The 23,827-nt window shown below is 51.6% G+C and overlaps 2 protein-coding genes across 2 annotated transcripts; one reads left to right on the top strand and one right to left on the bottom strand.

Annotated features, from left to right (window-relative positions):
- Positions 1–36: 36 nt before the first annotated feature.
- On the bottom strand, positions 37–17,895 carry FOXO4 (forkhead box O4). Its single transcript, XM_065689587.1, has 3 exons — positions 17,344–17,895; positions 6,221–7,456; positions 37–4,948 (listed from the first exon to the last, which is right to left on the bottom strand). Exons 1-2 carry the CDS (start codon positions 17,722–17,724, stop codon positions 6,239–6,241), a joined length of 1,599 nt encoding a protein of 532 aa, XP_065545659.1. The 5' UTR covers positions 17,725–17,895; the 3' UTR covers positions 37–4,948; positions 6,221–6,238.
- A 677-nt stretch (positions 17,896–18,572) lies between these two features.
- SNX12 (sorting nexin 12) lies at positions 18,573–23,794 on the top strand. The gene is made up of 4 exons (XM_065689604.1): positions 18,573–18,759; positions 21,369–21,464; positions 21,676–21,800; positions 22,188–23,794. Exons 1-4 carry the CDS (start codon positions 18,595–18,597, stop codon positions 22,288–22,290), a joined length of 489 nt encoding a protein of 162 aa, XP_065545676.1. The 5' UTR covers positions 18,573–18,594; the 3' UTR covers positions 22,291–23,794.
- The last annotated feature ends 33 nt before the right edge of the window (positions 23,795–23,827 follow it).

Here is a 23,827-nt window from a genome sequence, read left to right as displayed (position 1 = left end):
TGCCAGAGAAGCAGAACAAACTGCAGGAGACACAGCGAGGATTACAGGGTTTTATTTGTCAAACATTCTCCCCTAGTCTAGCCCGTTCTACAGCCTTGCCAGCACAGAGGTACCAGAGCCTGCGGCGGGGCAGGGCTCCACTGCTCCCAGGAGCAAACAGAACCGGACTTTTCTATGTAAAAACCAGAATGGTGAGGAGTGGGTGCAGGGGGATGCTGGAAACCGACCGTGAGCGGCACTGCCCTGTGCACAGCAATGTCTGTGCCAGCACTGCAGGAGCCCTTCTGGGATCACACCCAGTGAAGACTCCACTGTGCTGCAAGCATCATTTCACAGATCCAGCCCCACCGCCCAATGAACAGAGCTCCTTTCAGGAGCAGTGACCTATCTCTGTGCAGCCAAACCTCTCAAAGACACCTTGGGGAGCACCACGGCACCAGCTGCAAGCATCCCTTTCTACTGCACACCGTAACATTGCCTTAGCCAGAGAACACCAATGCAACACCATCAGCTCTTTGAGCTTTAGCTCCCGCTGCCTCTCCTCCCTGCTCTACACCACAATCCCGGATGCAGGCTTGATTCCACCCAGAGATGGTTGTCCACCCACAGACACACCAGCTGCAGGGAGAGACATAAAAGCTACTGAAGAGAGGGGATCCCTTGCTTGAAGGGCGAGCAACTACAGTCATGAATTGCCACATGCCGCAGAGCTTTCACACGGACACATCTTCCAGGCTTCAGGAGTCACCTCTTGCTGGCTTTTCCCCACCTTAATTAGAACATGTTTTCCTCGCAACTGAGGCAAACCCTAAGTAAGCTACCCCTGCTCATGTTCATGCCCCAGCGCCGACTGATTTCCTGTGGGCTTTTTTTGATAATGGGCCCAAACTTGAGTATTACTGTGGTGACATCCAGGCCATCACTGCCAAGGCACTTCTACCTGTGGCACCAGACACAGGTTTCTCATTCCTGGAGCACTGCTAGCCCTGAAGCATTGGAGTGTAGCTATAAATAAGCAACTAAGTAAGAGAATTAAGAAATTATTGACTACGTGAGAGCTTTCTAGGCATTTCCTTTGGAAAAGCTGATTAGTGCTACTTGCTTCTGGTATGAAACTAGCTTATGAATGCACTTGGGCTCTGAAACGCTTCATTCCTCCCACTTACCAGGATGATCCGACAGCTGGTTTTACTCAGCACAGAGTAGGGGATGACATGGCTTTAGACACACCAACAAAGAAAATTAAGGGCTCCAAGAAGCTTTCAATATCCCAAGCTCTGAGAGGAAGCTGGGAGTAGAGCAAAATGCACTTGTTATAAAGAAGGCTCAAGCAGTTTGCTAAACCAGGTGTAATGCAAGGCAACAAGTCTGCCTCATACTAGGCTTCACAGGCCTAGTTACCCAAATCCTTTGCAGCCCATAGGTGCACACTGGCTTCACATCATGGAAGATGGCATTTGATCCTCTGGAGATGAAGAAACTTGTCACCCAAGGCAAGGACAAGGAAAACCCACACAGCACAACAGAAGTTCCCTGCACACTCCCCTCAGGCACTTACCCAGGAGCATCACTCCCCATGTCACTGTCCCCCTCCCTCCCCAACCCGTTCACAGATGCTCTCAAAATCCCAGCCCAACCCTTCACTACAGCAAACACCAGCCCACAGGCATGGGGTCTGCAGGATGCAGACACACCAAGACATGCTCCTGAATCCGGCTGCACTCAGCAGCAAACACTTCCGGCAAGAATATAAAAAAGTGAAGAAATATTGAGCCAGGATCAGCCTTTCAGCAAGCAGCAGTTTAGGAAATGTAAAGTCTCCTGTGTCCTACAAGGAAACATCCCAGCCTAGAAAAGCTCAAGTTTATGAGAAGGAAGTGATTTCCGAAGGGGCTGGAGAAGTCCTGAATTCTCTGCACCCCTGCCCTCTGTGCTCATGATCCGAGCTATCCTGCTACACACACACAGAAAGGAGAAGCCAAGTTGCCTGCTTTAGCCTGCAACATTATATCAATGATTTACTGAGCACTCTGGGAGCACCATGAGGCTCTGAACACCATCCTCAGCGCTAGGACACTCTCAGACTTCCTCAACCCCTGCTGGCTCTTGTTGTGTTGAGGAGACAGAGAGCATCTGCAGACTGCTGCAAGACAGACATTGCTGTCAGCACACTGCCACAGCAGCACTCCAGCCAGAGGTGCTCCTGTCCCCAACAGTGTCCCCAGGAGTCCAGCCTGGGAGCATGGGGAAACCCCCCCAGTGAATAGGTGTTATTGCCCTTCCTATTGCTTTGGACTCCATTTTAATGGGAAATGAGCCAGAGATTCAGGTAACATGACCACACATACCAGTGCCTTGTCCTTTGATACGTGGCTGTGAAGCATCAGCAGTCAACTTGCTCTGGAGATCATGGGGTTCATTTTCCCTTCGGGCCCAAGCTGACAAGGTGGCATATTACGTGCCAAGGAACACAAATCCCTCCGGATCTATGAACTGCAGCACAGAACAGCCACAGATTCTCCTGTGCAGCACATGCCATCAGGTGACTGTGGGAAGGGTATCTATCCATCTGTGTCATGAACTAACTGCAGTGAGAGTGCCAGTACACGACTCCAGTCTGCAAGGCCTGGGGTTCCAGCTTAGGCTCTGCTTTTTTGTTTTTACAATGAGGGGTTACCAGACATGCAGACTGTGGGTAAATTAGAAACGTATCACCATGAGGTCTGCCAGGGAGGCAGCCTTCAAAGCAAAGGTTATCCAACAATTCAAAGGCTCTGATGGCACAGCATGCTAAAAGTAAGACTGCTGAAGACTACTTGTTGCAGGTAACCAGACAAACCGCTTTTCCCACTGCCACTCAAATGAAAATGAAATTAAACCCATGCAAACAGAGCAGACGAGGCGGTAAAACAGTATGGCTCATTGCACTGCATGATACAAACCTTCAGAAAGGATTGGAAAGACTTTCTGCCAGACCAAGCCTACCAGAACACCATGAAAGCATGTCTCACATAGATCCTGCCACTGCAAACACCCGAGACAGGACACAACACCTAATGAACTGAACTCTTGAATCCTACCTTCTGGCCTGCAAGAACAAAAAGACAGGGCAGGATCCCAGGCACATTCCTAAGGGTGGGCCTACATGCTCCAAGTCCTCCCACAGAAGCAGAAACTTCAGCAAGAAAACAAAACCTTGCAGAAATCAAAAAGGGAGCTACCAAATACAACTGATCCTGCCTTTCATATAAGCCTACCAAGAGTGCCAGCAGACCTAAGCATGACCCAGTCCACACCATCTTCTTAGCAGACTAGGGAATCTGTTCTATGTACCAGCTGCAGTCCAGCTACCGAAGTGATGAGCTGAGAATGAGTGTGCTGCTGCTGATCAGCATTCCTCACATCATGGTCTCAGCCCAGTCGAGGAAGGAGGCTGAGTGGCTGTGGCTGAATTCAGAGCCATGCAGGCACCTCCTGCCTGGTCTGGGGAGAGCAGCTGTTCCCCACTCACACTGGGCTGCCCTTCCTGACCTTCCAATGATGTTTTCAGCTTCATGGCCCCAAATGCCTTAGGCCTGTTCCCTCCCATGCTGTACCGTTAGCTGGTATCACATGGACAGATGCAGGAAGTGTGGGATTGTGGGGTTTTTTTGTTGGTTTTTTTAATCCAATATTCTCATTTTCAATTAAAATATATAATATATATTTAAAAAGGTTTAGAAAAGCATCTATGTAATTTTCAGCTACTTTTACATATAGATTACAACAATGTACAAGTCTTCCCCAAGGTGGTTTGAAACCACGGGGACCCGCCAATTCTTTCCCCTTAATCATATACATTATCAAACATCAAATGCATTTGTTCCTAATACAGCTCTGAAAGAGAAGTCTGTCACTGGTACCTTCTCAGAGGGAGAGATGCCTAATACACCTAATGGGGACACATTTAACATTGGCTTCATATTCACTGTAGAAAGTTCCCAGATTAGTACAAAAATATTTCATCTATAGAAAATGCCCTTCTGAAAAGCAACCAGGGCTCTGTTAAGGCCACACCCAGGCTTTCCATTTTTCTGCTGTAGCAAGACAGATCAGAAACAAACCCAAAATGATGTTTTGATGTCCCAGGAACAGCTATTAGCACCTGTTCTTATTTTACAGCAGCCTGGTGTATCAGGAAATTGCTGACAACAGCATAGGGACTTCTTGAAACATGCTTCTGATTCAATGGGGCTCAGATGGCACAGTGAAAAACTCTATGTCCTCCTGTTCCACTCAGGTGGACAAGAGGAAGCCTTCTACACCACGATCACCACCCTTCCCTGCAGCAGGATGCTGGATGCTCCAGAGTGGGCACACCAAAACACTGAAACCAAGCCCTGAAACAGCGCACCTTTTTCCCCACAGGCTTTCCACCAGGGAGCTCCTTCCAATTCCTCTGCGAGCCTGTGGGATACCAAGTGCAAATCTGGTGGCTTAACCAAAACATCCAACTACTCTGCCCCCGAGGGCACGCCAAGAGAGAGCAGAGCCAGCTTTCCACCAGCCCGAGGCACTGGGAGACCTGCTGCCATAGCAGAGAGAGGACAGCCACTGAGAGATTCCTCCAGCAAACCCAACTCTTCAACATGGGAAAATGCTAGTGCCTGGCACAGAGTCTTCTGGCCAAGGTTTTTACCAGTGCTCCTCTTCGGACATGTATAGCCCAGGGTCTCTCCAGATGGTTCAAGACAGGGTAGGTTTGTAGGAAGAGCCATGACACACAACAGGATTGTTATCTTTAAGCTGTTCCTGTTGCAGCCAGATGCAGGTCGTCCCTTCTTCCCAGGCGGGCAGCCCCTTCTGCCCAAGGCATGGTATGCAGGGAAACTCAATCCAACATGCTCCATTCTTTTCTCTGCCAGGGTGGGAAGTGAAGTCAGAACCCTATCTTCAAACCTGAAGGACACTAGGAAGAATAAAGAGAACAGTTAGATCTCAGTCTCAGTGGGAATCCTGGATGCACAGATAAGGAGTTAATTACTATTCACCAGCCCCTGCTGCTCAAAGGATGCCAGCTTCCATCAAGGAACAAGCACAGATCACAAGAGACCTTGACCAATGGAGAGTCAAGTGGAGGATACAACTGCTCAGCTTCAAGCTTTGGAGTACAATTGAGAAGGAAAGACAAAAGCACAAAGGTAAAAATTAAGTACTCCTGGAAGGCACCACTGAAGCTCTGCAAGATAAGGAGGTTTAAAGAAGGACTTGGCTAACACCACAGGCATTGCAAGAAAGTAGCAAGGAAAATTACTCTCTACCTTAAGCAATCACGAACAGCACCTGGCAGGGAAGAGACTAAACAAAGGACTTTTTAGAAATCCTCCACTAAAACTCTTTATCTCATCCACTTAAAGAAATCCTCCATCTACCCACAAACTTAGAGACTGAGATGAGCTCTTAGGCAGAAGCTCTTTCCTGTGAGGGTGCTGAGGCGCTGGCACAGGGTGCCCAGAGAAGCTGTGGCTGCCCCATCCCTGGCAGTGCTCAAGGCCAGGTTGGACACAGGGGCTTGGAGCAAGCTGCTCCAGTGGAAGGGGTCCCTGCCTGTGGCAGGGGTTGGAACTGGGTGAACTTTAAGGTCCCTTTCAACACAAACCAGGCTGAGATTCTGTGAACTTCATGGGTGGAACAAAGCAAGTCCATTTTTTTTTAGTATCAGATAACTCCTATAACTATGATATCAGATAATATCAGATTTTACAATTTTAATATCAGACAGCTCCTATAACAGAACTATGTTGTTAAGAGCTCATGTTCTACCTCTTAAGCATTTGATTATAGACACATCTTCACCACTACTAGGCCCTACCCTTCAGTAAACATTCCCTCAGCTTCCCTGCTTTATATTTGAACAGCCCAGGCAATGAAGGCACCAAGGACCACAGGACAGCTTGCATATTTCAAAAACACTCTTGTGGTAGTGAGAGACAACAGGAATTTCATTCAGGTTGCTGCTGTACTCCATAAAGGAGTTTACTACTTTACTACCTGGTGAGTTAAATCTACCTAGCTTTTTCTCCTTCTAAAAAGATAATGCAGCTCTCCCAGAAGCTTTTTTACTCAAAGAGCATTGCACTTCCAAGGAGGCACCTAACTGCTGCAGAGCTGGGCACAGGAACTATCCCAGACAGGGCTGTTCCCACCATAGAGCTGTAGCATTTTACATAACTATACCTACCTTTTTGTGCTCCTGAAGTTAGCTTGGTACCCACGTATGGTTGGAGGCCTGTGAGGTGCTGGGATAGCTGGGAGTAGACAAAACGGGTTCAAAATTAAAGTCCAATCCTTCTCCATCCATAAGTTCGCTGTTGATGATGTAATCCATATCACATTCAAGGTCTTCCATGTACATGTCAATGTCCAGGTCAATGGGCAGCCTGTCCTGGTTCAATCCCAAGGGAGCAGGGCTAGCAGAAGAAAGAAGCAGTGGACTGCCCAGCTGGACTGCCTGGGCAGTTGTTGCAGAAAGTGGAGCCTTCAAACTGGTGATGCTGGCAGTATTCTGAGGAGACGTTACTATAGGAAGTGTTGATGGCAAAACACTGGCACTGACTGGTTCTGCCTGCTGCTCTGTAGGCTTTCCTTGTGGATTGCCTGGGCTCATCTTACTCTGGGCAGCTTGTCCACCTAGAAGCAGAAGAGTTCGGCTGTTCATCCTGTTACCAGTCTGCGGGAGAACTGGATCCACCTGAGTCATCATAACATCCCTTGGAGGTGGAGAGCTGGATGTCAGAAGAGCTTCCAAGCTCTGAGGGGCAGAAAAATGGCTGACAGAACTTTGTAGTGAGATATCAACAGGGTTAAACAGGGAATTGCCGAAAGTAGTGGTTTGACCAGCTGCATTCCGCAATGAAAAGCTGGAATCTCTCTGGATCTGACCACTCGAGGCAGATTGCTGGGTAGATAACACAGATGAGCTGGGAGACATCAAATTTAACCCATCAATGAGCTCAAGCTCCTCAGTCACAGTAGGTGGAACATTGCTGGATGCACTTGAGTACACCAGAGAAGGAAGTAGTTCTTCGTCATGGAGGTCATCCTGCTCTGTCAGGATAGGAGAAAGCCTGGCACTAATGGTGCTTGCATTGGAACTGGTTCGAGGCCGGAATGTGTTCCACATGTCAGAGTCCTCATTGCTTCTTGAGGATGGGCTCCCAGGCCACTTAGGGAACTGGGAGCCAGGACTGTCAGCAGTAGATTCTGGAGCAGACTGGAGAGGAGGCTTCTTTCTAGATGCTTTACCTCTGACTTTTGCAAGTTTGCTGCTGTTGTCCATGGAGGCAGCTCTTCTTCTTGGTGCTTTGCCACTTTTACCACCCTCAGGGTTAAGCATCCACCAAGAACTCTTCCCTGTAGCTTCATTATGGACTTTAATGAACTTGCTGTGCAGGGACAGGTTATGTCTAATAGAGTTCTGAAAAAGACACAGAAAACCAGAAACACAAAAGCAGGATATGAGGAACTTTCCCATCGAGACACTGCACGAGCACAAACGTATTCAGACAGTTAATAGAGAATAAACTTATAACAAAGACCTACCCATTAAAACCTGCTATTCCTCCTTGAACATGCTTGACAGCACTAGCATGCAGTGCCATATCTCACCACAGCACCAAGGGTGAAACTACAACTAGCAAAATTGTAACAAAAGAACTTCTCAAGCCCATGCAGAATCTGCAAAAACTAGGCATACCCCAGAGCAAGTAAGTCCCTTCCCAAATAGAGGTTGCAGCTTCAACATAAGCCTAATTTGAGCTAATGCTGCTCCCACTTTGCTGCCAACCCCACTACTGAGTATAACCGTGGCTGAACATTTTATGCACAGCCTGGCAGCAAATAAAATAGACTGTGTGAAGAGAAAGAGCAAACCACTTCTAATTCCGTACACCCAGCACTATCTTCATCCCAGAGCCAGAGAAACAAGGGAAACTTTGTGGAACAAGAGTCCTAAGAATCCTGGAGCCTGCCAGCCTCCCTGGGCACAGAGGCAGCACGCCTTCCTCTGCCTGTGTTTCTCATAGGGCAAGATGTTCGGTAGACACAGCACATGCCAATTTGAGTCTCTCCCACCTTTCCATTTGGCAACATACATTCCTTGCCCCTCCTAACTCCCTTCTTTTGGCTTTGCTGGAAACTGCAAGATGACATATCTGTACACCACCATCAAGCTGAATTTCCATCCTACAACTGCTAAAAACCTTGGTATTTTAGAATGAGCAAGCTGTAACTCCGTTTGAACAGATCCTCCATGAACTCCCCTTGAGGCCTGTGTCATGCATGTGTGTGATATTTGCATTTCATTTGTTTAGATGGTCAAACACATCTTTGAAAGATGCTACGCTGGTAGCATAGCAGTGGTCCAAGAGCAAGATCTTTCTCACACAAACTAAAAGGCAAACAGCAGCCTTCAGCTTTCATGCATTCTCTCTTAATTCTGAAGCAAGTTAACTGTGCTTTTACCACCCTTTCCCACCACCTCTCAACAGTTTCTTCCTTCCTGCTGCTTTCCCTCTCCCCACCCTTTTCCTCTCAGACATGTCCACCCCAGGCTAATTTTGGCCACCTCACCAAAAGTACTATCCTAGAACAAAGCAGATGTAGATAAACAATACAGGGAAAGTGGAAAGTTTGCATGGAGAGGGAAGAAGGTGCGAGAATCACTGTTAGCTTTGGCTGTTGGGAACCCGGAGCAGACTGACTGCTTGTTGCAATCAGTATCAAAGCATACATGCGCTCTGTCTTGGAGAGCGCCCCAAGGGTTACTGCAGAGCCAGGGCCTGATGGAACATGTGTTAGTCAATGCTCTCACACAGCTTTATGATTTGAGTTGTTCGCAGTCACAGCTATACCACACTCCTGCTGGCATCTTCTCCAAATAAAGCTTTCCCTTCAAGTGTTGAAGAAAGCAATTCAGACTGGTACCGTGTCTCCCAGAGGGCTGTTAATTTCCTTTCCAAAGAATCCCCCCCCCCTCCTTTCCCAGCTTGATGTGCATTACTGTGAATGCATACTCCTGCAGCAACAGGAACCACCAGGTTGGCACCAATTCTTCATTTATTCTTCTGAAAGGAACCTGTGAACTCATGATGACACCCAGTCCTGTCAGGAATGACCCAATAGCTTGTACACACAGTGTACATTTGGAGACTCATAACCACCCATTGTTCAGCTTAATTTACTAAAATGGAACTTTAAACCAGTAGGTCCAGGACTTCAAAACGTCACAAGTATTCTGTCATCTTCTCCTGCATGGCTACAGGCAGGTTTTGATTCCTGTGGCAGCAAAGGCACACTGGCACTTTCGAGACCTCAAGAGAAACAGCTCCACTTTGGGTATCAGAAGGGACAATGTTAGTAAGCAGTTTTCTAGATTTTTTGGCTGAAAAACAGCTTGAAGAAAGACATCTTGGAGTAAGCGTATGATTCACAAGAACGCAGATATGTGACGCCTAATGCCTTTTATGAAACAGTCTCAAAGTGGTTTTGCACGTTACTGTTGAACTGACATAACAGCTAATAGCTGCAGAAACAGGTAATTGTTGTAGTACTCCTTCCTCATCTTCAGACTCTGCTCCTTTAATAAATAAGCATCTGTGACCCTATGAGCTTGCTCAGAGAGCCAATCCAACTGCAAAGCAACCTTATCCTCCCTTAAAAATGACAGAACTCCAGGTCAAACCTGAGAGAGAGGGAAATGACAGAGCTGAGTTGCCCAGGCAACCCTGACGTGTTTCCTTGCTCCATGTTGAGCAACTCAAACCAGAAACATACAGATGACATTAACTTTTTAGATGCTCAGCTTCAGCAGTGCGGGATCCCCAGTGGGCCGAGCACCTGCCATCCACACAAAATCTTGGCTCTGCAACATCTTTGACCATAAGAAAACATGACCTGAAGGAAAAGGCAGAGGCAGGAACCCTCCAAATTCTTAGGGACCTCTTCAACAAGTAGTTTGGGATGGTTATTGCTGTTTATTCACACACCTTATACAGGCTCTTGTGACTGTATGTTAAGCATTGCAGAGGAAACCTGGCAGTCTGTATGTGTAACCCATGGAGATCAGAGGTTACTTCTGGAGCTATCTTCTGACAAAACCATCTGAGATCCATGACAGTATGGAAAAAAACCCAAGAGTGTGGCTGGAGACATCTCTTGTACACTGGACTGAGCCTGTTCAAACTGGGCCTCAACCACTGGGGTACAAGCTAGGACACACAGCCCAGCCACAGGAGCACGACGAGCAGCAGACACCCACGATTCGCCACATCTCAGTTACCACAACATAGAATATGTATTTTGATAAAATCTCCCAGCCCTATTTAAAGGGCAGGAGCACTCCTCAGCAATGGACCAGGCCTGCCCCACAGCAGCATCAGTGGTGCTGCAGACACTGCCCAGCAACAAACAGTGCTTCAGTCTCAGGATGGGAAAAAACAGTGCTTCAGTCTCAGGATGGGAAATTACCCCCAGAAGCTCACAGCACAACCAAGCAACTATCCCAGTGGATCAGCCTTCTGGACAGCTGCCATGAACACCCAAATAGCATGAAAAAACGCAAAGAGAAGAGAGCATGCCAGTGAAAGCCTTTCCAGGGGACTATATGGCTATGTAGGTAAGGCTGAGGTAATCAACCACAAACCCAAAGTTTTACTTAGAGCAGGTCAGAACATTCAGGATGGTTTGTTCAGACTTGAAGATTCCTCATTCTAAAAAACAAGTTTAAACTCACCTCCTGCGATGTACTTTCTCCTAAGCACAGATGCACCCCACCTGGAGCACTGCATCCAGCTCCTTCTCCCCCAGTACAAGAGGGGAGCCTTCTCCATGCTGACCCAGCCCTGCCCTCTCAGCCCAGCTCCAGAACAGAGCTGCTCCAGCCCTTGCAGCGTCTCCAGGGCCTCTACGTTTTCCTTTCTGTAAGATTTCAGTGGGAACCCAGAAGAAGAAAATCCTAGCTCTTTAAAAAACAAAGGCCAAGGCGATTTTCAAGTTTACCAGGACAGGCAGGCATATACCACAAAAGCTGAACAGCTTTTATTGTATATCAAAAGCTGACAGAGCAGAAAAAACTTGCTGGAACACATTAATACCAGCAGCTCAGGAGCAGCCTTTTCCTAGGACTGCCTGGAAAATTAAGCCATGCTGCAAGGAACAATCTTTCAGAAAAGCAGCTTTCCAGAACAAACTGGCAGGGAGCAGGAAAGCATAGCAGAAAATTCTCCAGGTAATTTGATTGGCACTGCAGGGGGCAAATGGCCTTTTGCCAAAGGACAGGCTCTCCCCTGCTTTTGAGGGGAACAACTACACTCTGTAAGGCTTCAAGTGAAAAAGTTAATCTTACATTTCCATACTTACTCAGACCATTGCACCTTGTTTGGGAGAAGGAGCCGTTAATGTCACTTTAACAAGGGTTAAGTACGTATTCCTTCATTGCAATGGTGGGCCCTCACCACAGTTGACTACTCGCCAGTATGTTTTATCCCACCTGAAAAACAGGACAGCTGGTAACCCCACACTCAGACCATCATCTTCCTCCTACACACTGCCTCATTGTCCAGATCCAGCACTCCACCATCCTCCTGTCACTGCCAACACCCTGCCATAACCAGCTGCCTTCCTCCCTCCTCACCACTGCTTGCTGTGGCCATATGATTTAAGGATTAGTGGGATTAAAAGGGAAGATTCTGTTAAAAGAAAGACTGATGGACAAAACCCACCCATGCTCCTCAGGTTTTCCTGCTAAACTCTCCACTACAGCCTCTGAACAACTGTCCTTCAGCTTCTGTTATTGTCTCCCCTACTTTAACGAAACCCAGCTAGGCTGTCAGCAGCTGGGACAGAGAACATCCTGCTGCCACAAGCACACATCACTACCACCACATGAATGCATTTGGGAGCATACAAGGCAGTGGCAAGAGTCCAGCAGTTTCCACTCAGCCCCAGCTACTCTGAATTCAAAGAGCCAGACCCTCCCTCCCCTTTCAGGGCAGCAACTTCCAGAAACCAAAATAATCCCAATTTAGAAGGAAGCAGCACCTACACCATCACTACCGATTAACTGGTCTGAATTTGTACCAAGCTTTTACTTTACAGCATCAAGTCAGTTATGCCTCTGTGAGCAAAGACTGGGAAATACTTTGAATGTCTTCTCAAATCATCACCTTGATATTATCATTACTAGAAGTCAAGAGCAAACCTGTGTGAAGCATTCCCACCAGATGTTTCTTCCAGGTAAAGGGTTTCTTTGTGCAATAAGCAAGCTCTCCCAGGAGTGATTTGGGCCTTCACCTGCCCATGTTAAGAAGCTACAATTCTGAGCCAAAAAAAAATTCTTCAAAGATATGGGGACACTCCAGCACAATCCAGATGGATAAAAGCAAACAGATGATGTGACCGCTTTAGGAACCAACCATTGCTTTTTCTTGTAGGTCTGACTACAGAAACCAAAACTAAACCCCACAGAAGCCAGGGGAGCAGTAGTCAACGGGACAGTGAACAGATGAACAATAAACTTTTTACCAAAAGAAGGGTTCACATAATTTTGTATACACTACTTCAATATATTAGCAAAACATAAATATAATGCGGCTAAACCTACCAGCTACTGCAGGCAGAGTCCGGAAGACAGACAGGCTTGCTTTTGTCTGCTGGCCAGATGGAAGAGCTTCAGAGGGCCACAGGACAAGCAGCTGCTCCAACCCAAGGGAGCTCTGTGCCTGCTCTGACAAAAAGTCAGACACCCTCAGCTCTGGGAGAAGCTGGGAACCACAGCACTGGAAGCTGTGAAGTCACTGTCATCATAAACTGAATTGCAGGGCACATGCAAGGCCCCAAAAGCCCTCAGCCAGGTCTCCTGATGCATGTGGTCAACAGTTAATATCAACTGCAGGCATACACATACAACACAAGCATGGAATGGAAGGATTGAAAGTAAAACGCTGCCTACTGTAACAAAGAGGAAGAGCAAGCTGAGTTTCCAGGTGGATGACACATTCCGTTTCAGACAAGCAGAATGCTTGGCAATTTTTAAATCATAATACAACTACCCGAGCTGTACACATACAGTATGTGTATTTACAGGTACACACATGAATCAAGGTGAAGTACCAGAATGCAGAGGTGTGACTTCAGCCCCCTGCAACTAATCACAGACTGGTCAGGGTTGGAAGGAACCTTAAAGATCATCTGGTTCCAACCCCCTTGCCTCAGGCAACACTGCAGCATCATTTGTTCTTTCCTTTCCAATGCAAGCATAGGAAATGCCCAATTTCTGCTCCAGTGAAGCATCTTTGGAGGGTGAAAATGATAGCTTTAAAGTTCATTCTGTTCCTACAAAGGGAAAGACAACAGCTTTGAGAGAATACACAGGATGTCTCACTGAGGAAGAAAAGTCCTTAACTTGTCCTTAACAGCTCTTCATTGTGTCCAACTTGCTCATACTCACAGAATGGTTTGGGTGAGAAGGGACCTCCGAAGCTCACCCAGTCCAATCCCCTGCAATGAGCAGGGACATGTCCACCCAGACCAGGTTGCTCAGGACCACATCCAGCCTGGCCTGCAATGTCTCCAGGATGGGGCATCCACCCCCTCTCTGGGCAGCCTGTGCCAGGATTTTACCACCCTCACCCTACAAAGCTTCTTCCTCACGTCCAGCCTCAATCTCCCTCTTTCAGTCTAAACCCATCACCCCTTGTCATGCTGCAACAGCCCTGCTGAAAAGTCTCTCCCCATCCTTCTTACAGGCCCCTTTTAAGCACTGAAAGGCTGAAATAAGGTCTCCCCAGTGTCCTCTCTTCTTCAGCTGAACAACCTCATTTTTTTCAGCCTTTGCTTACAGGAGAGGTGCTTCAGCCCCTGATGTTTTTTGTGGTTCTCCTCTGGACCCTCTCATGGATGCGAGAAATGCAGCCATCAGGCTGCTTCAGAGGGGCTTATGCACTTCTGCTTTATTCAAAAGCCTCAACACCTTCCTCTCCAAGTAATCACAAAGCCAGAAGGAATTATCCTCTTATGCACAGAGCAGCTTGCAGAGAACCAAGGGGAGGATTACAAAGCAGCACCACACACATCCCCGAGAGGTCATTTCTGCCTTTCAGGCTGGTTAATTCTTAACTTCAGCTGCACACCAGCAAATCTGTCCTTTACAAAGTGCTCGGAGGAGTTCAAGAACAGCAAACACCACCTTCCTCGAAACACAGATCCTTCCGGAATCCACGGGGGTTACACCCTGGCAGTCTGCAACAGCTGCATTTCCCCCCATTGTATAGTGGAGGAGGACAGCTGGAAAGTACTTGTGAAGCAACAATGACTTGATGGGATTTATACTAACCAAAGTAGATTTAAAAAGTTTTTAAAGGCACATTTCTTTAAAATTCCCATTTAAAATTCCCTATTAAAGCTACACTATATGCAGATAGGATGCATTATCAGTACCGCTCTGCCCAAACAACACAGAAATACCAGAACTAGGAGCTGTAATCTTCACAGGCATCCAAATGCTGCATCAGCATTTAGCTGCAGCTCCACATCAATTTCCTTTATCCCAACTCATTCAGTTCAAAACTGAGGAATCAATAAAGCAAAAACAGTTCCAGAAGATTTCCTTTTACTTCACAGATTATTAAAAATAAATAAACAGAAAAGCAAGCAGAGCTCCACAGCTTTAAAAATAACCAGAAGAGCGACAACAAAGAGCCAGGCAGGTCCATTCCTCAGCTGAGGAAACATGTTTATTCAGTTTGTCTTAAATATAAAACACACACCTACATAAATGTAATAAAATTTAATTCATTAAAATGAAATTTAAGTAACTCTAATAATTTACTCGAAGTCCATAAAATCAAACTGAACTGGTTTGATTGATTCCTCATCTTTAAAACTGTGTCTAACCTGCCTCCATCCAAGGCACCTTGATGCAAATAGACTAAAGTCAGTAAAACAAACAAAACCTCTTGCAAATCTATAGAGCTGTTTGTTAACATCGTTAACATAACAAAACAAGAGTAGAATTCAGACCTCTGCAGTCACATGCGATGGGGCACACATGCTGCCAAGCCCTGCCAACAGGACTGGAGAGAACAGGGAAGAAAGGGCAGCCTCTTACTGAGCACGTAAGGTTAACCACACTCCCACACCCCCCAAACTCTGACAGTATTTGTTAAAAATTAAAATAAGTTTTTATAAGCATTTTCCCTGGCACTATAACAGTTCCAGCTGCATTTCTACCATGGTTTTCTGTCTGCTGGTTCAAATCAAGGGTCTGAAACTGCACTAATCAAAAGGCAGGCTGACTGCCACCACCACTGCTGGCGTTCTTCCCTCTCTCATCTTTCCTGGGAAGAGGTTTCTGTTCTCTTCCCCTCCTAAAGCCAGCCTGAGTTAGTCTGTTCCCAGGATGAAAAGCTACAACTGAATTTGCCACTGAAAAGTCATCACAATACAGCTCCAGCAGCAGCCTCTGAGCAGGGATCTCACACATGCACAAGTTCTCATTCCTACCTTTCTGCAAGTTGTCCAACTGCACTTCCCAAAACAGTTAAACCACAGAGTAAACACGAAGACTGATGGTCCTGTTGCACATAAATGAATACAGCAAAAGAACAGCCACACTTAATATAGCCAGAAGTCTACCTTTTCCAGTAGGTAGCATCCAGTCCAGCTGGACACTTAGCTATATCCCACCTTCCCCACAGTATCAGTGGGCGCATTTCAGAAGCCACACTGAACTTTAGTCTCGGGCACTGCCGCCGAACAGGTACTGCTATGTTCCTGAAAAGAAAATATACCAGCTCCATAAGCTGTCTGCCAAAGTAATGACTCCACACAGTGGCAGCAGGACCAGGACAGCACACCTAGCCTGAGGAAGCAAGAACTATCTTCCAGTGAGAGCACCAAATCTTCTGAAGAGAAAGAAAATGCACCCAAGGACTGCCCCAAATCAGAACTTAATTAGGAGGATTCAACCTGCACAAAGGAGAGGGGAAAAAAGTTTCAGTCAAACAACGTGCGCTCTTCAGGGCCTGTCAGTGAGTAGGATACATGGAAAAGATTAAATCTCTCTATCTACCTGTGCCAGCCTAGGCTGTGACATCTGTGTCCCTCTCACCGCATTCCTACCTTCTCCTTGGGCAAACATTCTTACTCATGCAACCACATCGGGTGCACTTGAGAGAGCTGAGCCAGCTAAAGCTCACCTGCTAGAAAAGGGAGAATTCACTCTCCGTGCTGACTTACTGCTCAGTCATACAGGCAGAGGAGCGCGTGGCTGGAGTCATGGAAGCCCTAAACCACACTGGCTCAAGCTGTGATAAACTGCTAACCAACACCGCAAACGGAGAGGTACACTGCAACCGAGAGCCAAACAAGCACAATTCCAGCCTGTAGGAAGAGCAGGAGAACAGAGTCTTTAGACTACAGTCACCACAGCATCCACTGTAATAGATCAGGACAGCCCAAGAGACTATTTGGCAAAAAAACTCTCACATCTCCCTTCCTCTTCACTGGAGTCTGCTTGACTAAAAAGATGGGAACAAACCGGCTGCTGCTTGCAGAAGACAGAAACTGAGAACAGCTCTTTCAACAGAGCTTCCCACACGCCTACTTCCAGAGCAAGAGAAGAATACAACGCTGAGACCCTAGAGCAGGATATTGCTTTCACTTTCCTGAACTCGAGCCGAGGCTGCCGATCCCTGCGTGGCCGCAATACTGACGCTGCTCTGGGACACAGCAGCCTTTTTAAACGGAGTCTCCTGAAAGCCAAGAATGCCTGTTATGAAACAGTTATTTATATGGAGCTTCAGCACAGTCATGTGACAAAGCACCACGGCCTTGTGTTTAAAAACCCTTCAACTGATGCTTCGCGCTGCACAGCGGTTACCACAGCCCTTTTAACCGCCCCTGACTCCTTCCCGGACAACTTCCCAAACTCGAAGGGGACACGGAGCGGTCTCGCAGGGTCGCGCCGTAACCACCCACCCAGAGACGCCTGCTCCTCCCTGCTGCAACTGCATGAGGCCTGAGCCCGGGCTGGGGCTGGAAACCCCCGTCCGCGCGCTCCCGGGCGGACAAACCCGCACCGGCCAAGCGGCTCTCGGGAGAGCAGAGGCCGCGGACCCCCGCCGGCACCACCGCCGAACCCCAGCAGGGACGAGCGGCGACAGGCGAGCGCAGGGAAGTGCCGGGGCGAGGCCAGGGAGCGGGAAAGCGCCTCGGGCAGCCGCTCCTCGACACGCCGCCCCGGCCCCGGCCCGCCGCGGGCGCCCCGCCGAAGGCCGAGCCCATCCCTCCCGCCCCGCCGCACACCTTCCAGCCGGCGGAGCTGTTGCTGTCGCCCTTGTCCTTGAAGTAGGGGACGGAGCGGACCATCCACTCGTAGATCTGCGCCAGCGTGAGCCGCTTCTCGGGGGCGCTCTCGATGGCCTGGCTGATGAGCTCGGCGTAGGACTGGTTGCCCCAGGCGTTGCGCCGGGAGCCGCCCTTCCGCGCCGCCGCCCGCGCCCCCTCGGCCCGCCCGGGCCCCGCCGCCGCGCCGCCCGCGCTCTCCTCCGCCGCGCCCGCCGCGCCGCCCGTCTCGGCCGGCAGTTCCGGCCGCGGCAAGGGCCAGGTGCAGGAGCGCGGCCGGCTCTGCGGCTCGAAGTCGGGGTCGATGTCGGGCGCCCCCGCGGCGCCGCCGGCCTCCGCCATGGGTCCTGCCCACCCCGCACCTCAGCGCCGTCGCCTCTGGGGCTGAGCGACCCCACGGCCGCGCATCGGCCCTGCCCGTGCCCGCGCCGCTTTGTGAGCGCTGGGCCCCGCCGCGCCGCTCTGTTTACCAGCGGGCAGCGCCGCGCACTGCGCCTGCGCGCGAGGGGCACGCCGGGCGCCGTAGTGCCGGCGAGGCGGGGGTACGCGGCGCGGCACGGCAGGAGGACTACAAACCCCAGCGTGCACCGGGCCGGGGGGGCTGGGCCGGGCCACGGAGGGTGCGCGTGGCAGGCGGCGCGCCCCCGGCCCGCCTCGGTTCTGTGCCCGCCGCGCTCGGGGGTGCGGGTCCGGGAGCTCCGCCCCGGCAGGGAGCCCGGCTCCGGGGCACGCCTCAGCGCGGGCCGTGACGGGCCCGAGCCCCCCAGTCCGCAGCCATGTTCCGGGGCCCCGGCCCTCTGCACCCCGAACAGCGCCCGGAGCCGGCCCCGCCCAGAGCCCGCTGTGGCGCAGTTCCTAAGTACGCGCTGCGGTCCCGCGCCGCGGTCGCCAGCCCAGGCGGCCGGCGCTGCCCAGGGCTCAGCATCGTCCCGCGGGCACTGGGCCGGAGCGCACCGGGGGGCGCCGACAGCGGCCCCGCCGTGCAGGTTCCGGGGCTGCGCCGTGTCCTGCCCCGCGCCCTGAATACCTACCCCGCTTATGCAGGCGGTGGCGCTGGCTGCCGGGGCGCGGCGGCAGCTGAGGGGCCCCGAACCCTGGATACCCGCTGAGTTATGCAGGCAGCGGGCGGGCGGCGCCGCGCCGTGCGCAGGCAGGGCGGGCTGCGGCAGCGGGCGGGCCGGGTGCGGCGGCGGCGGCGGCGGCGGCACCACCATGTCGGAGGCGGCGGTGGCGGACACCCGGCGCCTCAACGCCAAGCCGCAGGACCTCACGGACGCGTACGGGCCGCCCAGCAACTTCCTCGAGATCGACATCTTCAACCCGCAGACCGTGGGCATGGGCCGCGCCAGATACACGAGCTACGAGCTGCGGATGCGGGTGCGGCCCTCGCGGGGCCTGCGGGCCCGGGGCGGGTCGTGGGGGCCCGGGCGGGGCTGCGCTGCCAGCGGCCGCGAGTACGGCTCGGGGAGGGGAGGCCGCACGCGTTGCGCCGGGCCGGGCCGGGCCGGTCTCTGCTCGGGTCGAGCGCGGCCTGCGCGGTGGGTGCGCCGGGACCCGGCCAGGGCGGTCCCGGGCGCGTTCCGGGGGCTCGGGGTGCCCGGTCGGGGGCTGGGGAGCTGCGCCGCGGGCCCGGCGGTGCCGGGCTGGGCTGGCAGCTTGCCTGCGGCTCTCGCGGGCCGGGGCTCAAGGTCAGCGCCGGGGCTGGTGGGTTTGCAGGGGCCCTTCGGCAGGCAGCGAGCGCTGGTGTGCACAGGGACGGGGAGGGTGCTGCCTCAGCAGGCTCCTGCCGCTCTGCCCTCGAGAGTCCATGGCCTGGCACTTGGGCACTGCTGGGTGGTTGCTGAGCAAGGCGTGACTGCATACAGCTGGGTATCTCGAGCAGGAGAGGAGAAAGGAGTGCTAAGCAGTATCTCAGGACCTGATAACAGTGTAGTACAGCTACCCCGCCTGGGTCATAAAATCCCAGACTGGTTTGGCTTGGAAGGGACCTTAAAGTTCACCCAGTTCCAACCCCTGCCACTGGCAGGGACCCCTTCCACTGGAGCAGCTTGCTCCAAGCCCCTGTGTCCAGCCTGGCCTTGAGCACTGCCAGGGATGGGGCAGCCACAGCTTCTCTGGGCACCCTGTGCCAGCGCCTCAGCACCCTCACAGGGAAGAGCTTCTGCCTAAGAGCTCAGCTCAGTCTCCCCTCAGGCAGGTTCAAGCCATTCCCCTTGGCCTGTCCCTACAGGCCCTTGTCCCAAGTCTCTCTCCAGGTTTCCTGCAGCCCCTTTGGGCACTGGAGCTGCTCTCAGGTCTCCCCTTCAGGAGCCTTCTCTTCTCCAGGCTGCCCCAGCCCAGCTCTCTCAGCCTGGCTCCAGAGCAGAGCTGCTCCAGCCCTCGCAGCATCTCCGTGGCCTTCTCTGGACTCGCTCCAGCAGCTCCACGTCCCTCTTGTGCTGCTGCCCCAGAGCTGGATCAGGGCTGCAGGGGGGGTCTCCCCAGAGTGCAGCAGAGGGTCAGGATCCCCTCCCTGAGCTGCTGCTCACACTCTGGGGATGCAGCCCAGCACATGGTGTTTTCTGGGGTCAAGCACACACTGAAGCCAGGTCATGGGGAGCTTCTCCTCACCCAACACCCCCAAGTCTTTCTCCTCAGGCTGCTCCATCCAGTCTCCCCCAGCTTGTGTTTGTGTTGGGGATTGCCCCAGCCCAGGCGGCAATGTGGCCTTGTTGAACTCCATGAGGTTCACATGGTCCCACCTCTACAGTCTGTCCAGGTCCCTCTGGATCCCATCCATTCCCTCCTGTGTGTGGACCACACCACACAGCTCGGTGTTGTCGGTGAACTTACTGAGGGTGCTTGATCCCACTGTCCATGTTGCCAAGTCAGCTTGATCATTTTACAGAGAACCCATGATCCAGCCGTGTGCAGAGAGGCCGAGCACTTCTTGCAGAGTTCTCTTTCCTGGGCCTTAACCAGGCTGAGCTGGCGACCTCTTCACAGCTCTGCATCTGATAGTGCAAAGAAGTAAAATTGAGCTTCCCCTGAAACAAACTCCCTGTAGTGTGTGTTACAGCGCTGGTGCTGACTCCTGCTCACAGTGTGATTTAATGGCCAAGCCCCTGGTGCCTTTCAGAGTTGGGTGTTTGCCTTTTCCTGTTATGACACTTGGTTTCCATCAGCCAGCCAAAGGGTGCCTGGCAGGGGGCAAGGAGAACCTCTTAGTCCCACAAAACTAGCTCTTGCAGAGACACTTGGAAAGTGGAAAGCTGTTGATTTTATTTCACAGACCTCCTAAGAACATAGTTAAACACATTGCAGCAGTACCTGTGTTCATCTGGGCGCTGCTTATCAGAAGGTCTGCCTGCTTCTGTTCCTTGGATGTTCTCAGCTGTGCTGATGGGGTAAATGTGAAGTTGCTGTAGCCATCAGTCTCAGACAGTGATGGGGAGGAAGGTGGGAATTGCTGCACGTTCCTCCAGTGACACGAGCCAGAGATGAAAAGGCTGCTCTCTTGTTAAGGCAAGTGATCTGTTCCTAGGGAGGATTGTAGCGTGAGGTCTGACCTTGAGCAGTTGCTGGGACAAGATTTCCTTCCTTAGCTCTTACCTGTTAGTGCCAGTGTTGGCTCTGAGGTTCTTCTGCTCTGCAGGCTGGTGTGAAGCTCTCTCACAGATCACTCCAAAAAGAAGAGAAATCGGGGGTAAAGAAAGAAATCAGCCTTCTCTGATTGTGAGCCCTGGTTCCAGCGTGCCCCTGAAGGGGGTGTGCTCCTGAAATAGTCACTTGAGGGGAGGGAGTGGTTCTGAGCAGCCTGGCAAGGACTTGCTTGATTCTGAAGTATTTCAGTGCTTATGTCCTAAATAAAGCAGCTGGGTGTGCTCATGATGCCTCTTTCTTAGGGGGCTTGGTTTTCTAAACACAGCTTCAGGTTTCAGTTACATGTTGAAATCCTGTCTGGCTTCCAAAGCAACCTGCACATTAACTGCTTCTCTTTGTTACAGACAAACCTCCCGATCTTCAAATTGAAAGAGTCGTGTGTGAGGAGACGGTACAGTGACTTTGAATGGCTGAAGAATGAGCTGGAACGAGACAGTAAGGTGAGGCCTGGCTGAGACCTGCCTATTCCTGCAACCAGGACATATGGGAACAGTTGTAGCAATAATCTTGATCCGCCCAGAAGAGAGGCTGTGGTGGTGGGCAGCTCTTGGGGTTTAATCTCTAGCCACATAATGGGGCTGGAGGTGAGTGTCATGGGCAAACCGCTCATGGATGGCCGTTGTGCTGACAAGGATGGGTCTGTGCTCTCAGATTGTAGTGCCACCACTGCCTGGAAAAGCTTTGAAACGACAGCTTCCCTTCCGGGGAGACGAAGGCATCTTTGAGGAGTCCTTCATTGAGGAGCGGAGACAGGGACTAGAACAGTTTATTAACAAGTAAGCTCCATGTCCTGCGTTGCTGTGTGCTGCCTTTCCAGCCACGAGGGCCGTGGGTTGGCCGGGAGGGAGCCTGCCCACAGGTGCCGTGTTTGCAGCTGGGTAATGAAAGCACGGTGCTGAGGCTGTGCGTTCTGCTCAGTGTTTTCTTCTGAGAGTGACATGGATACTACAGGACAGCTGTGCCGCAGAGACCCACTGACAGGGTGGTCTGGATTTGGGATGTGGTGTGGGGGGAGCACACTGTGCTCAAACAGCTCTCTTTGGCCCTGCTGACTGGTGACCATGGCCTGAGCCTGGGTGCCTCCAGCTGGCTGCTCTGTGAGGAGGGCACGGTCAGGGTCCTGCTGGTGGCTCTGCTGACCCCCACATCTTATTCTCTTCCAGAATTGCTGGGCACCCCCTGGCACAGAACGAGCGCTGCTTACACATGTTCCTGCAAGAGGAGACTATTGATAGGAACTACGTCCCAGGGAAAGTGCGCCAGTAGGAGCACCTGGCAGCGTCTTCCTCCATTCCACCCTCCTTCCTGCAAAAATGACATTTATTTTTACACTAAATCTGTCTTCTCTGAACCAGCTTTTCCTCTCTTGAACCTCCCAGTTTGTTCAGTATTTTCCTCTTTTGTAACTGGCAGCAGTTCTACTGGGCTGTGGTCTTGGCCTAAAGTATGAAGACTTATGCAAGTGAGTGTGTTGTCCTGTGCCGAGGGGCAGGTGTGAATAGGTGTGGAGCAGGAACTTGCTTATGGCATTATGGTGTAGGAGCTGCCTCTCTCCCTGTACAGGAAGGTATGAGATGACATTCACTCCCCCCTGTCTGTGCAGCCCCCAGGCATCTCTGCAGGAGACTGAAGAATAGCAGTTGTCATGTTGGTCAGGGATCACGTCAGGTGTTAAGAGTTTTAGTGACTATCCAGAGCAGCAAGTAGGTGCCTGGGTGTGTTGGTCTCTCATCCACCCCATTCACCCTGCATGAAACCCCCATTCTTCACTGTCTGGAAGTGCTGAGACTTTCCTGGGCAAGGTCCTCCTCTATTCCTGCTCTCAGCCTCCTGCGTTACGGACCCGTGTGCTGTATCTGTGTTAATCTCCCTCCTTCCTAATGTGCTGCTGGCAGCTCGAGGGGTTTCCATGATATGTGCTCTCTGTGGGCATTTTGGTGTGTGGAAGCTGGGGTAGCCTGGGCTGCGGCAGCATGTGCTGGGGTGCTCTATTGCACGGGGTGATCGTAGTCCGTGCTCCGGCAGCAGAGGGGAGCAGACAGGTCTGGCTGGGGGGCTGATGGGGCTGTTGTGTGGTGGCTGCCGCGGGAGGAGCCCAGCAGTGGGGCCTGGGCTGAGGTCCCTTTCACCTCCGGAAAGGGACTGGCAGAAAATGGCCAGTGAGTCCTGGATTAGCATTTGATTGTGCAGCGGGAGGAGTGAGGCTTTGTGCGTGTTCTCCCCCGTTCTGCGGGGAGCTAGGCAGTTGTTGTGCGGAAGTGAGGACACAGGACTGGTCAGGAGAGCGTTCAGAGCTTGAGGGGAACCACGAGGCTGTGACTTGCTGGAGCAGAACCGTCCTTTGAAAGCTCCTCCAGCTGTGAGGAGCGGGGTTGGGCCTCAGCTTCGGGCTGCTCAGGTCAAGGCTGGCTGGTCTGTGAGCGTGTGGTCGCTTTGTGGTGTCACAGTCGAGCCCTTCTCTAAGCACGTGCCTGCAGTGACTGCTCTCCATCCCTGCCATGCAGCCCCCGGGGCCTGCACTTCTGGGTTTTCCGGTGAGGCACTGGCGCTGCTGGGGGGGGCTCTCAGGGAGGAGCAGAAGTAGCTGATAGCAGGAGGGAGCTGCCCCGAGGGCCCGGGGAGGGCAGTGGGTGCCAGCGGAGGCGGCCGCCCGTGCCTCAATCACGGCTCAGCTCCGGCCCCCTCCTCGTGCCCTCCGCGTCCTGCCCGCCCAGCTGTCTCCATCCCGTCCAGTGTAACGTTCCGTTAGCATTAAACCACTGTGAAGCCACGTCTCTGCCTCGTCTAACGGGCGCTACCGGGG

The sequence above is a fragment of the Lathamus discolor genome, chromosome 9, assembly GCF_037157495.1.
Source record: "Lathamus discolor isolate bLatDis1 chromosome 9, bLatDis1.hap1, whole genome shotgun sequence".
Taxonomy (NCBI): domain Eukaryota; kingdom Metazoa; phylum Chordata; class Aves; order Psittaciformes; family Psittacidae; genus Lathamus; species Lathamus discolor.
This window is presented reverse-complemented; position numbering and strand designations above follow the sequence as displayed.